Source organism: Dasypus novemcinctus, chromosome 21 (assembly GCF_030445035.2).
Source record: "Dasypus novemcinctus isolate mDasNov1 chromosome 21, mDasNov1.1.hap2, whole genome shotgun sequence".
NCBI classification, from domain to species: domain Eukaryota; kingdom Metazoa; phylum Chordata; class Mammalia; order Cingulata; family Dasypodidae; genus Dasypus; species Dasypus novemcinctus.
The window spans coordinates 49,015,706-49,028,892 of NC_080693.1; the positions used below are offsets into that span (position 1 = coordinate 49,015,706).

The 13,187-nt window shown below is 40.2% G+C and overlaps 1 protein-coding gene across 6 annotated transcripts in view; it reads right to left on the bottom strand.

Annotated features, from left to right (window-relative positions):
• Positions 1-196: 196 nt before the first annotated feature.
• ANKFN1 (ankyrin repeat and fibronectin type III domain containing 1) overlaps positions 197-13,187 on the bottom strand; it is a 411,393-nt gene continuing 398,402 nt past the window's right edge. For 4 of the 6 annotated variants that reach the window (XM_058283928.1, XM_058283929.1, XM_071210555.1 and 1 more), the window contains exon 20: positions 197-7,443. In XM_058283928.1, the coding sequence (XP_058139911.1) occupies positions 6,644-7,443 (800 nt within the window). In that variant the 3' untranslated portion in view covers positions 197-6,643. The remainder of the gene's footprint in view (positions 7,444-13,187) is intronic. The other 2 variants (XR_011646850.1, XR_011646849.1) reach the window with 1 other exon arrangement.

Sequence of the window (13,187 nt, forward strand, 5' to 3'; positions counted from 1 at the left end):
TGGAACTACTGGATATTTCTTAGCATACCTTATTGAATGGGCTGAGCATTCCATGACGGCATACTTCTTATTTAGCAGGTTAAATTTGAAAGGCTTCCCCTTACCCTATAACCCTGTACTCCACACTGTCCCTCCTCTAGTATCTCCCCAGCAGTGTTCATAGAAGAAAGGGGATATTAAAGAGCATTGCCATCTGTTTGGTTTGAGAAAAAAGGTAAACTTTTATTTAAAGACAAAATTAGGAAAAGAAAGTAATGGTTTGCTTAGGAAGATGACAATTTACATAGGGAAAACAGCACATTTGGCCAGGACAACAAAACAGCTTTCTGAGGCTGCCAGGAAAGCCGTTCACAAACATGCCAATAGAAGAGTTGAATTCTTGTGTGTATGTGTGTGTGTGTGTGAAAGAATTCTGTAAAACAGCATAAGACAAATACAAGATCCAAAGCAGCACATTTCCTATCCTTGGGAACTCAGAATAAATTTTGTGAAGGTCCCTGGGATTTAAGTAATCTTTTTGTAATGTTCTCAAACACAGAAGAAATCTCAATTCTCAGCCAGAGGGAGTAGGGGTGAGAAAGAAACTGTTTAGGTGCAGAAAGAAAGGGAATACAGAAATAGAGGGCAGGATAGCACATGCAGAAATGCACTGAAGACATTTAAACGCGCACGCAGTGGGGGAAGGAGCAAGGTTCAGGTGGCCAGGTTCCTGGGTGCAACTTGGTGAGAGTATTTGCTACAGCAATCTACTCTGTAAATTTTAATACGTGGCAGTAACCAAGTATGGAAGAGAAATTATCCAGCTGCTATTGGCCAATCAAGAGCCAACTGGTCAGACTTTACTGATAACTGTCAAAACAATGCCCTAAATAATAGCTTTTCCAAAGTTTCAGGGAGAAGATTTTAACAACTCTGGCTGAAAAATTTTTGTCTTAGCTGAGAAATGGATAGAACATCAGGTAAGTTAAGTATTGAAAATTCTATTAGTTTATTATTTAACTGACATTTCCTTACACTGAAGACAAAAGAATTGGAAACTGTCTTTTAAACAGCAAACGTCCTATGAATAATCACTAATTTTTTTTAATGACTTCACCCTTGAATTAGATTTCAACAATAACAGGTAAGTATAAAGTATATTAATATTATTTAATGCCTATGAAACAAAGTCACTCCCTTTGATAGCTAAGATTTCCTCTGTTGAACATTTTTCTTGCAAATACAGTTAGGCAGGTAGGAAATTATAAAAAATACTTGCCATTAGAAAAATTATCTTAATTCTTGTTAACCCCTGACCTCTTCTTACAAATCAGTAGGTTGAAGAGGCATGCATTTCACCAGTGCTGTTTTTAATTGAGGGTACTGGCCATTTACAATATCCATTTAAAATGTTCAAATATTTTGCAAAGGTACATACTACAAAATATAATTTTAAGATCAGAGATCATATTTAACACACCATACATAATTCATCTGTATATATACAGAGGTTTAAAGCACACAAAATTGTGCAGATAATGTACCGAAGTCTAAACTTTAACACACACTCAGTTGCATACATAGCAACAAGATACAATAAATTCTGACCAAATAACAACCAATAATCAATCAAATTACTATGTACATATTAGGAGGAAAGCAATTAAACACTGCCTAATAGAATGTCACTTAAATTACTTTTTCTATGAGACACCCCCTCCCAACTACACACACATGCACGCACACACACCCACTCACACACACACCCCTTTAATTCTTTTTCCTTCCATCATAAACATTAAACTGATGCTTGTGACTACATACATGGGATATCTCCAAATATCTGGTTTTGTCACAGGGCAAGAGGCAACACAGCAATTTAGAGTGATTCAACACAACAATTTGCCAGTTTTGGCTTTTCTAAATCAGCTACTAGATGGTGGTTACTGTGAAACCGTCATATCATGGATTGAAGGAAGAGGAGCACAAAGCATTAACTAATAGCTTTATAACATCTGTCACTAGGTTAAACATTGGCTTATTCTAAAATTTAAAAAAATGTGTATATCTGAAGGGGAAAGATCCAGGAATAACACTAAAAAAAAAAAAAGAGTATTTTCCCAGTCCACCTCTCTGTTAAAAAATAAAAACAACTGTCCTATAGAGTGACCATCTTATAAATTCAGTATTAATGGAAATAGTAGAAATAATTGAAAAAACAAATATAACTACTGTGAGCAGCTGTGGTGGAAAAACCAGAGACCAAAATATGGCAGAATCAGTGCTTCATAAACAGTCAATGGATTTTTCTAAAAATACTTTTTGCTAATGGCAAAGTTCAACACCTCAGAAAAACTCTGAATTAAGATCGTAGAATAAGTTTCCAAGCTGTACAACATAATTTCAAATACACTACCCTTGTTGTTTGTAAGGCCGCATTGAAATTTAGCTTAACAGTCATAAGCCATGTGTTTGAACATCTTACGAGAGGTGATAGGCAAAGAAACAAGTTTTTTTTCCCCTTGTTCACCCTACTACGTGTGAGGAGGTACCATTGCTTTCCAAATAGCTCCTTAAAAAATTCCTTAAAGATATGAGCTTGAAAAACAAAGTCCAGATTTGATTCACTGACCCATCTGGAAAAATATTTAGACTTTATAAAGTGACAGTGTAGCACTTTCAATTCTTTGAGAGGGTTCTCTTGTTAATCTATAACTATCCTCTCTAATCAGTATGTTATTGTTTAATAAACAGATATACCAAGTAAGAGATGCACACTCTCTGCTGTGGTGCTGCTAGGCACAAAGTTGAGAGAATTGTAGAATAATGACATCATCTTTCCATCAAGTACCATTTTTAAGAAGCCAGTGAATTCCGTGTGCTGTTGACATAATTAGGGAACTTAAATGCACTGCAGATCCCTTGACAGCTTGAGTTGATCATTCTACAAGAGAAAGAGAGTACACTTTGGGTGGAGGGTGAAGAAGAAGAGGAAGCCAAGAAGTTGGCATTTCCTGCTATGCTTCCTTGTCAAACAGAGTTGTCTTCAAGGGAAAAGCTCAGCACTTAGGACAGCACATGTTCGTGTGGCAGAAGAACAATGACTGAGAGGCCAGTGCTTGTTTTCACTTGTCTGGCATGATCTCCTGGCACGGATGGGGTGGGTGTCTGCCAGGTCTCTTTGGGGGAATATAACAAAGCTCCAGTCACTGCTCTTCATAAAGTGCTTTGGGATCCTTCAGGAAAGGGGATTGGCAGACTATGATTACTAATTGGCTTCAATTTTCAAACCAAATGGGACCATTTTCTCCAGTGTAATTATTGCTTCAAGCATTAGTGAATTTTCTTCAAATGGAATGGGTCTCATCTTTAAGTACCCATTTCTTGAAGAACCCATCTCCTGGGAGTGAGTGCTTTCAATTACTGTCTCCCAGGTACCCTCACCAATTAAGAGGATGTGATGGCCTTGTAAATGGTTGTCAAGCATATATGTTGGTGACTTGCATTTTCTAGGCTGTTTTCCCTCATGAATAGACATAAAGGGCAAAATCAAAGATGTCTAGCCCAATATGCACTAGGCCTGCCTGGCTGAAGAGAGAGGCTCCTGCCTCTTGCAAGACATTGGTGAGAAGACGTGTAGTAATAATGGCCACATTCTCAGGTCAGATTTTGAGTTCTTTGTGACGTGGGAGTGTGTTTTATACATGATTTCTTTTGTTCTCTGTGGGACTTAGAATAGAGCTAGATGTATAGGGGGTCTCAGTCAATGATTTTTGAGAGTTTTACAAATGAGGAGAGATGGTTAATAAAGCTGAGTCAAGCGTGTTAGAAGAACCCTGGAAAAGAAAGTCTGGGACAGGAAATTTTCTTCCAGAGACTCTCAGATTGTATTTAAAAAGAATGAAAAACAAAAGTTCTTCACATCCAAATCCAAACTAACCAAACAAAAAAAACCCAGTAAAACAAAACAAGACAAAACAAAACACAAACAAAAAAGCTCAGATACTGTAAATTCTCTATAATTAACAAATTGGCCAAATGAACAAAGGACTTGCATTAGAGAACACCATTACCTCTCCCAGGAATAAATTATTTTAAACCAGTCTCACATGTTGTAAAGTAGATGTACAGGGGAAACCAACTTGAATGAACAGCTAGTTTTTTTGGATATAACCTATTCACTTTTCTATAGAAATATAGCTAGGAAAATGCATTCCAAGAGCATTAAATTTGCCTCTTGCAATCTAATGTGCATTATTCATTTCATAGGCATGGCTGTTTTCCTCACAGAAGTTGAAAAAGCCACCTTGTGTCCTCAATATAGATAAGTATGTTTGAAATTAATGTACTCTTGCTGCATGGGTCATTATTTGGTCCCGTATGCCAGAACTTGCTGACCAAATGACAGGTCAGGGGGTCAGTCTCTGCTCTTTTCTGCCTATGGAATATCTCCCAGCTAATTCAAAGTCACAAACTTCCTCCTGTATCATGAGAATAGTGAGGATAAAAGAAGTGCTTGACTTCTTCGTAGTTCTTGACAAATCTAGAATCTTGTCTCACACTCACTCAACATATACAACCGGCCTTATAATTAGAAATAGAGATTGAATGCAGAAATTCCTATTATTAAATGGAAGTCATAAGGTATGTAATTTAAAATAACACTTCTCCCAATTTTTTTTTAATTAGTTATTTTAGCTCAGGTGTCTATTACATGAAATTTGTATTCCCTGACATTACAAATTTTTATTCTCTGTGATTTTGGAAACGTATTAATGAGGGTTAAATGAGGGAGTTGAATTTGGAATTAGAATTAGACAGATCTACAAAATACCAAGTAGCCTGTAGACAATCAAGAGTTGACTAGGTATGTACCAGTTTCCAGTTGGACAACCTGCTATAAAGGGAATGGTATTGAGTTCTGACCCTGCTCTGAGACTAATTTTATGGTCCTTTCTAGCTCTAACATTCACTCCATCCATACAAATAGAATTCACTCAGAACAGAAGAATGCTGCATTTAAAAAATGTCACAGGCATAGAAAAGGAACTGCAGTGATTCTGCAAGATTCTTTTGGGGGTTCATAAATATAAAACCTCTTAAAAAAATAAAGGCCAAGTTCCTGGCTTTAGTTTTCTAATGATCACAGGCCATGGGCCAAATCTGGACTTTTCCACTAGGGTAATTATTTATGTTTAAATCAAATGCTTTGAAAATGGAAGGCATCAGAATAACATTATGAACAGGGAACTTTGTATGAATTTTCATGAGGGGGTCGAACTATAGTAGAACTATGAGTATTGGATAGGGCCATAAAGAGCAATATTTAACTGAAACGCATGTGAAGCAGAAAAGGACCACTTAGAAAGTCTGTTTACTGACTGAGTCTTGCTCCAGGAGATGAGAGGAGGCTCAGGCCTTTACTGAATATGCAGTGATTTGTCTTTGGGTTTCTCATTTGTGAGAAATGCAGGTGGTAGGCAATAGGATGAAAGCAGGATTTTTAGATGTCTTTGAGCACATCCTTGGAACCACCGGTAAAGGGTTGCTAAGGAAATATTCTCCCTGAGGCCAGTGGGCTAGAGATCGGACTCTTTGAGAGCAGTGGGTTCAAAAGGGGAAGGCAGCAGCCCAAGGCCTGGACAAGCTGTCCTGTGATGTGGGTTGAGTGCATGTGCCTTGTGGCTGTAAGGAGCCCATCACTGCCTGGTCATATCTGAAGGGCACTCCCTTGTTCAATGATAATATGCTTAAAATCACCTGAGAATCAGCAGCTGATCCACTATCATTTTCAGCAACACAGACCACATGAACTGCTTATGTCTTGCTCCCTTCCCTTGTCCCAGCTATAATCTGGGCTTTCACATAACATAGCTATATCTTTGAACCCTAGAACAATTGATGGTCCATTTTCAAGCTTGAATGGGAGCTGAGAGGGCAGTAAAGGTTTCTCGCTGCCCTATTCTGTCTCTGAAGGACAGTGCAAGAAGTTTCCTCTACTTTTGTTTCTGGTGGATCCATACAGCCCTAAATGAAGGCCTATTCAAGGCCTCCTCAATCAGTTCAAAACTGATGGACAAGCAAGATTTGGTGAGCCACTGAGAACCCTGAATTTTGGAATGAGCTGCTTTAGCTGACAGGGAACCCAGGACAGCTCCAGTTGACCCCAGATTCTAGACAAACAACCTGGGCTTCTTTCCTTCAAGCACTTCTAAGCGTTTGGAATGAGGGGAAAAACTATGCTAGTCTTAGTTTTCATCTACAGAGTTCCTTCCCATCAATCATGAATACATAAAGGAGCACCGAACCTAGGGGTCAGATTACAGAGGCAACTGCAGAACTGAAGGTGGCTCTTTGAGTTGACCTACCTCAGCCACAGATGCCACCAACAGGGAGGCGTATTTGAACCATTGCTTCCAGGGCTCTTGTTGACACACCAGCTCCTCTAGCCAGTTATGGGCCAAATGGGATGACACTGGCAACCCTCACCTCCCTCCCAGTCTATTCTCAAATAAAAGGGCCTTAAGCCTGCTAAATGCAACTTTCTGAGTTTTAACATTCAAATCTTTTGGAAATAGGTGGAACACGGTGCAGCGGGCTGGGTGGGGTGGTAGAGGACGCAGGGGCTTAGGGTGGAATGGCGGATAGCCAGTTGCAAGCCTCCCTAAAGCATGCTGCTGAGTATTTCTGAGACCGGGGAGGTGGTCGTTCCTTCCATGCTTATCTCTGGGTCTGTGGGGCTCGGCAGGCCCGACTGGCCTCCTGGGGGCGGGCTCAGGCCAGCCCACTGCTTTACATCCGGGCCCACTAGGGCCTCGGGGTAGGGCTCCACGTAGATCCGCCGGACCGAAGGCCTGGAGTCCTGGAGGCTGTTCTTCCGCTCCTCCGGGAGGCTCGCAGCGTGGGTGAGGGCCAGCCCTCGGGGCCCGTCAGGGACAGGCCGGTGCCGCTCCGCCGCTCCGGGCTCCGGGCCACAGGCCCGTGACAAGTGCTGTGTGTAAACGCCCTCGGAGAGCGACAGCGACAGCGACTGCGTCTCGCTGTGCATGCGCAGCCATCGGTGGTGGCGGCTGAAGCCACCGTAGTGCTGGTGCTTGCCCTGCTTACGCTTTCCCAGGAAGCCTAGCGGCGGCCGCACTCCTGTGGCCGTCTTGGTGTGGTTTCTGGGCGCGAAGCCCGTGAGGGTCAGGCTGTGCAGGAACTCAGCGCACGAGTGGTCAGAGTCCGGCCCGGGAGCCCGGTTCTGGAGGTCCTGGTTCGGCCCGGTGGGGGACTTCATGTCATGCACCTGCAGGACGTCAGGGGCGCTGCCGCTCAGGCCGCTCCGGGTCTGCTGGGCAATGTCGTGCGACAGGTAGACCAGGTCCAGGTCGCGGGGGCTCAGGGCATCACTGGAGTCATAGTCGCTGTCAGTGGGGAGGAAGACTTCTGAGCAGCCTTCCTCATCAGAGCAGGGCTGTGAATCTGCAGAGCCAGAGACTGATGTTAAAAAAAAATCACAAACTCTTAGCCAAGGCTTGTTTCATGGACATAGGATAGGTGCATTTGGGTGTCTAGCACTGAGAAAGCTGTGGGCTTCACTTAATGGCCTGCTGTTGTCTCTTGAAATTTGTAGTAATTTTGAACAAGGGTCCCGGTATTTTCATTTTGCGCGGGGTCCAGGAACTTACATAGTGGATCCTGGTATTAGTTTAAGGGAAAGGAACTCTGACAGGCCCAACCCAGACCGTGGCTGGGAACATTCCCTCATCCCCCACGAATGCTTTCATTATCCACTGGGCATGTGCAGAGAGGACAAAACAGGGACCAAGTGGATATTATTCATTCCTTCATTCCCTATTCTTATTTCAGCAACAATTTTTTACATTTGACAAAGTAGCAGGAATTTAAAACAGGGAAGGGAAAGAGGAGGCAATATGACGATCTAAGTCATGGAAACCTGGTTTCAAATCCTAGTTGGTGTCCACCTACATGCTTTGTGATCTTGAGAATCACAAGCTTAAGTTTCCTCATCTGAAAAAAGCAGATGATGATAATGGAATTTCTTAGGGTGACTGTGAGAAAAAAGTGAGTTCTGTATATAAACACTAAATATGTTACTAGGTGTTTAAAAAGAAAAAAAATCAGGCCTAAATTAAAAAAACAAAAACAAAACCAGAAATAACATCAGAGGCCAAAACGAGCCTCAAAACAAACTGTAAGGAGTGAGCCACAGATTTAGTTCTTTGGATATTTGTCATTTAATACAGTGCTTATCTCTTCTTCAATCAGGTTGTACATTTCAGGAGGGTAAGGACTCAAATTCTTTGAGTTTTCCATACACCTTAACACATAGTAGGTACTTGGTAAATATATGTAAAGTATGGAAACACATGCAAGTGCTCTTAAAAAGAATAAGAAAGCTCTAAATCTATAAATTTGAGGCAATCCGAACCAAATTCTAATTTATAAATTTGAAGCAATCCCAATGAAAAATCTCAATAGGATTTTTTAATGGAACTTAATAAATTGATTTAAAAATTCATCTGGAAAGGAAAATTCCCCTTTATGAGAGTAGTCACAACACTTTATGGAGTACAACTTGGAGGAGCCTGATTTACCAGATATCAAAACAGACTATAGAGCTTAGGAAATATAAACTTTGGAGTACTAATGGAGGAATGGACAGATAGAGCTATAGAACAGAAAAATGAAGTCCATAAACAGTCTTAAATTTGTGTGATAATTTAACATATGGCAAAAATAACATTTTGCAGTAGGAGAGAGAATGGATTATTCAATGTATAGTGTTAGGTCAATTGGCTATCCCTTTAGCAAACTAATGAGAAAGTCCTATCTTATATAAAAATAAGTTCCACATGGATTAAATATAACAAGCAAACTCTACAAGTATTAGAAGAAAATATGTTTATGTTTATAATTTTGGGGTGGAAAGGGCTTCTTAAAGCAAGGTAAAACCCCAAAAGTCATAAAAGAAGTGACTGACAAATTTGACTACCTCAAAGTGTAATACTTAAGAAGATAACCTGAATAGGCAGAAAAAGCAACACTTCAAAGAATCATCAATACAAATGACCAATAAACATAATAAAGCTGTTCAACCAAGATAATAATTAGGGAAATGCAAGTTAAAACAGCAATGAGGCATTTTTTGCCCATCATATTTGCAAAATATGAAAAGATTAATAATCTCATGTATTGATTGAAACCAGGGACTCTCATATAATGACAGTGGGGGTATAAAGTGATACAGGTATTGTACAACAATTTAGTAGAATATATTGAAATATGCACATCATTTGTTCCAACAAATCCTTTTCTAGATATCTATTTTTGAGAAATTATCTCCATATGCACATGAAGCCATTTACAAGTTCTTTACTGCAGAATGTTTTGTAATAGCGAAAAACTAGAAATAATCTTGTGACTGATACTGTTGGGAAAAAAGGACTTAGAGGCAAAGCAGCTTTAAGAAAAGAAAAGTATGGGAAGCGGACTTGGTCCAATGGATAGGGCGTCCGCCTACCACATGGGAGGTCTGCGGTTCAAACCCCGGGCCTCCTTGACCCGTGTGGAGCTGGCCCATGTGCAGCGCTGATGCGCGCAAGGAGTGCCCTGCCAAGCAGGAGTGTCCCCCGCGTAGGGGAGCCCCACACGCAAGGAGTGCACCCCATAAGGAGAGCTGCCCAGCGTGAGAGAAAGTGCAGCCTGCCCCAAAATAGTGCTGTACACGTGGAAAGCTGACACAACAAGATGACCAAGATGACACAACAAAAAGAAACACAGATTCCTGGTGCCCCTGATAGGGATGGAAGCGGTCACAGAAGAACACACAGCGAATGGACACAGAGAGCAGACAACTGGGGGAGGGGGGGTGAAGGGGAGAGAAATAAATAAATAAATCTTAAAAAAAAAAAAGAAAAGTAGTTTACTTGCACAGTTCTGTAAGGGAGTATGTATTTGAAAGGTTGAAAGGACCGGCTTGGTGAATAAAAATACAACAGGTATTTAAAGAAAAAAATCCACAAGTTTACAAGATAGAACAGACTGTTCTAAAACAGACATAATTATCATAAATATATTGTAAAAGTCAGGGCTAAAGTTTGTTTTCTTAGGGAGTCTGTAACTTACAGGAACAGGATCAAGGTTTCTTCTAGGGATTAAAACTAAATGGAGTGACTTCTTTTCTTGTTTGTTTATTTCAGGTCTGAATGTAAAGTGCTTTTTTTTCTGACAATAGTAGATAAGTACATACTTACTCATAATTGGCAGGCAAGATAACAGTTTTGCTTTCTCATTGCTGTTTTTTACCCAATAGCCATTATCCCTTTTTAGTTACCAAATATTAATATTAGTTTTATTTGGGACAGCAATGCACTCATAAAAGATCACATTTTTCCCCCCATCTTCCCTTGCAGCTAAATTCTGGCCACTGAACACTGAACTGGAGGTACTATATGAAACTTCCTGGAAGGCTACACAAAGGGAGTTGGCTTAGCTAGGGGATGGATCATTTTGTTTTTCCTCCTTACTTCCTGTTGCCTTTAACAAGATGTGTTAGCTGGGCTCAAGAGGCAACTTTGGAAACAGAAGCCATGTATGTGTTAGCAAGTTGGAGCTGAAAAATAGAGCTTAGTGTCTGATGCCATGGAGTCCACATATAATTAATTATTATAAAATTAATAACCCTGAATCATCTACTTCTGAGCTTCTTTCACACAAGAGAGAAGGAAACTATTTTGTGTTTGTAATACTTATTTGGGTTTTCTGTAACATGCATTGACACTTAACCTTAATTGATGAAAACCTAAATGTCCATTAGTAGGGAAATGGTAAAAGAAATTGTAGCACATCCATACCATGGGATACTATCCAGCTACAAAGATTGAGATTGACCTATATGCTGTCTTTAAATAATGGCTACCAAGAAAGGACTCCCTCTTGTACTTTTATGAGACCTACTCATCCGTCCAAGGTTTTCTTCAAACATAACTTGCTTTTGGTAACATTCTGTAACTTCCCTAGAAAGGATTGCTCACTTGCCTGTACTTCTGTAACACTCATTGCTTACATTACCCTTCAGTACTTAGTCTGTAAAGGCTTGTATTATTAGTTATCATTTTTATGTAAATATAACATCCTGGTTTCCTGATTAGACTGTGAGTCCTCTTCGGGCAGAGATATTTAATTCATCTATTCACTCAACAATGAAAATTTTGTATTACTTGAGCTCCTGCTGTAATAGAAACCCTGTGCTTTGTGGCTCATCAGATATAAAATTAGTATGAAATAATCTCTCTCTCCAGGCTGTTTACTATTTTAATGGAGGTATAGGATAAATATGCATCTATGAGACTGTGGCAGAACATAGATCAAAAGGGATAGAAACCAGAGAGGAAGACAAAACAGCACAAATCTTGTTTGACTAGAGTATAGGGAACAGGAATTTTTGAAAGATCAGACTGAAAAGGTAGGGTGCCAGTAAGTGCACTCTTGGGAATTTATCTCAGAAAAAGTTAAGGTTTATTTTCACGTGTAACTTGTACATGAATGTTCATAGCAGTTTTATTTGTAATAGCCCCAACCTGAATCTACCTAAATATCCTTCAGTGGATGAATGGCTCAATAAACTGTGGCACTTCCATTCCATGGAGTACCATTCAACAATAAAAATAAAGGATTCCATTTATATAACATTCATGAAATAATGTAATTGTAGAGATGGAGAACAGATTAGTGGTTGTCAGAGGTAGGGGTGGGCAGATGGGTATGGCTATGAAGGTATAAGAGAGGAGGAACCTTGTGGTGATAGTACAGTTGAATATTTTGATTATGGTGGTAGTTGCCGAAGGCACGCTTGTAATAAAATTGTGTAGAGCTTTATATGCATTTGTGTGAGTGTGTCTCTTTCACAAATGGGTGCATGTATAACTGATGAAATTTGGATAAGCTCTATGAATTGTACCAACCACTTGGTTTGATCTTGTACAATGATGATGTAGCAGATAGGATGTAAGAGGAAGAGAAAGACAGCAGGGATGCTAGTGTGGCAGTTTGAGATTATTTATAAATTCCAAAAAGAGAGATTGTGTTTGTAAACTGGTCTGTTCCTCTGGGTATGATCCCCTTTGATTGTATTAGTTTCAGCTGATAAGTCTTTGATTAAATTTTGTTAAGATTAGGGCTTTGATTTGACCATGTCAGTGGGGTGTAACTCAGGTTAAGTCTCTACCCCCTTGGTGGGTTATATAAATGGGTGCTCACTCAAGAGGACACAGAAGAAGGCACAGGAAGAAAGAGAGCTCCATATACTTGGCAAAGGAGAGAACTTTGATCCTGCAGCCCCAGGAAGAGAGACTAGCCCTATGCCAGCCTACAGCTGAGATCAGAAGAAGCTGGGCCCACAGAACCTTCAGAAGAAGGAGGAAGAAGAGACCAAGCAAAGAATCCCTGTGATCTTGCATCAATGGCAACTGACTTTGGTGAGAAACCAACCTTGAGTTGGACTCTTTAGGGCCTTGTAACTGTAAGCTTTTACTCAAAATAAATACCCTTTATAAAAAGCCAACAGATTTCTGGTACTTTGCATCAGTGCCTCTTTGGCTGACTAATACAGCCAGGCTGTATTCATGTTTCCTCTGAATATTCATCCTGTTCAGGCTGGTGGGGCTAAATCAGAGCAGTGGTTGTATCGGTGGAGAATAAAAGTCCAGGAAAGTCATTCATTCAAAGATGTTTACTGATTACCTATTTTGTGCCAGACAGACAAGGACTATGTTTTCAAGCAACTCATAGAGCATGGATTAGAGTAAGTCCAAAAATACCTAAGATTGATTTCAGATAGTGAAAAGATCTGTGAAGAAAATGAAACTGGATTTTAGCTAGAGAGTGACTTGGGAGGAAAGTTCTTTAGATAAACTGGCTAGGAAAGTCATCTCTGAAGAAAAGGGACTTTGGATGAGACCCCATTGATCAGAAAGAACAAGCTGTGTGAAAGATTTAGGGAAGAGTTTTCTAGACAACCGGGAAAAGCACGTGCAAAGACAATGACACCTTGGTGCCTGGGAAGATAGGAATATCGTTAAACCAGAAAGGTAGATTGAAACCCCATGTGGGTAAAGCTGGTCATTGAGAAGCGATGGTAAATTTTATTTGGGACAGGCTGAGCTTGAGGGAATGGCCATAACATCCAGGAGGAGATGAAACAT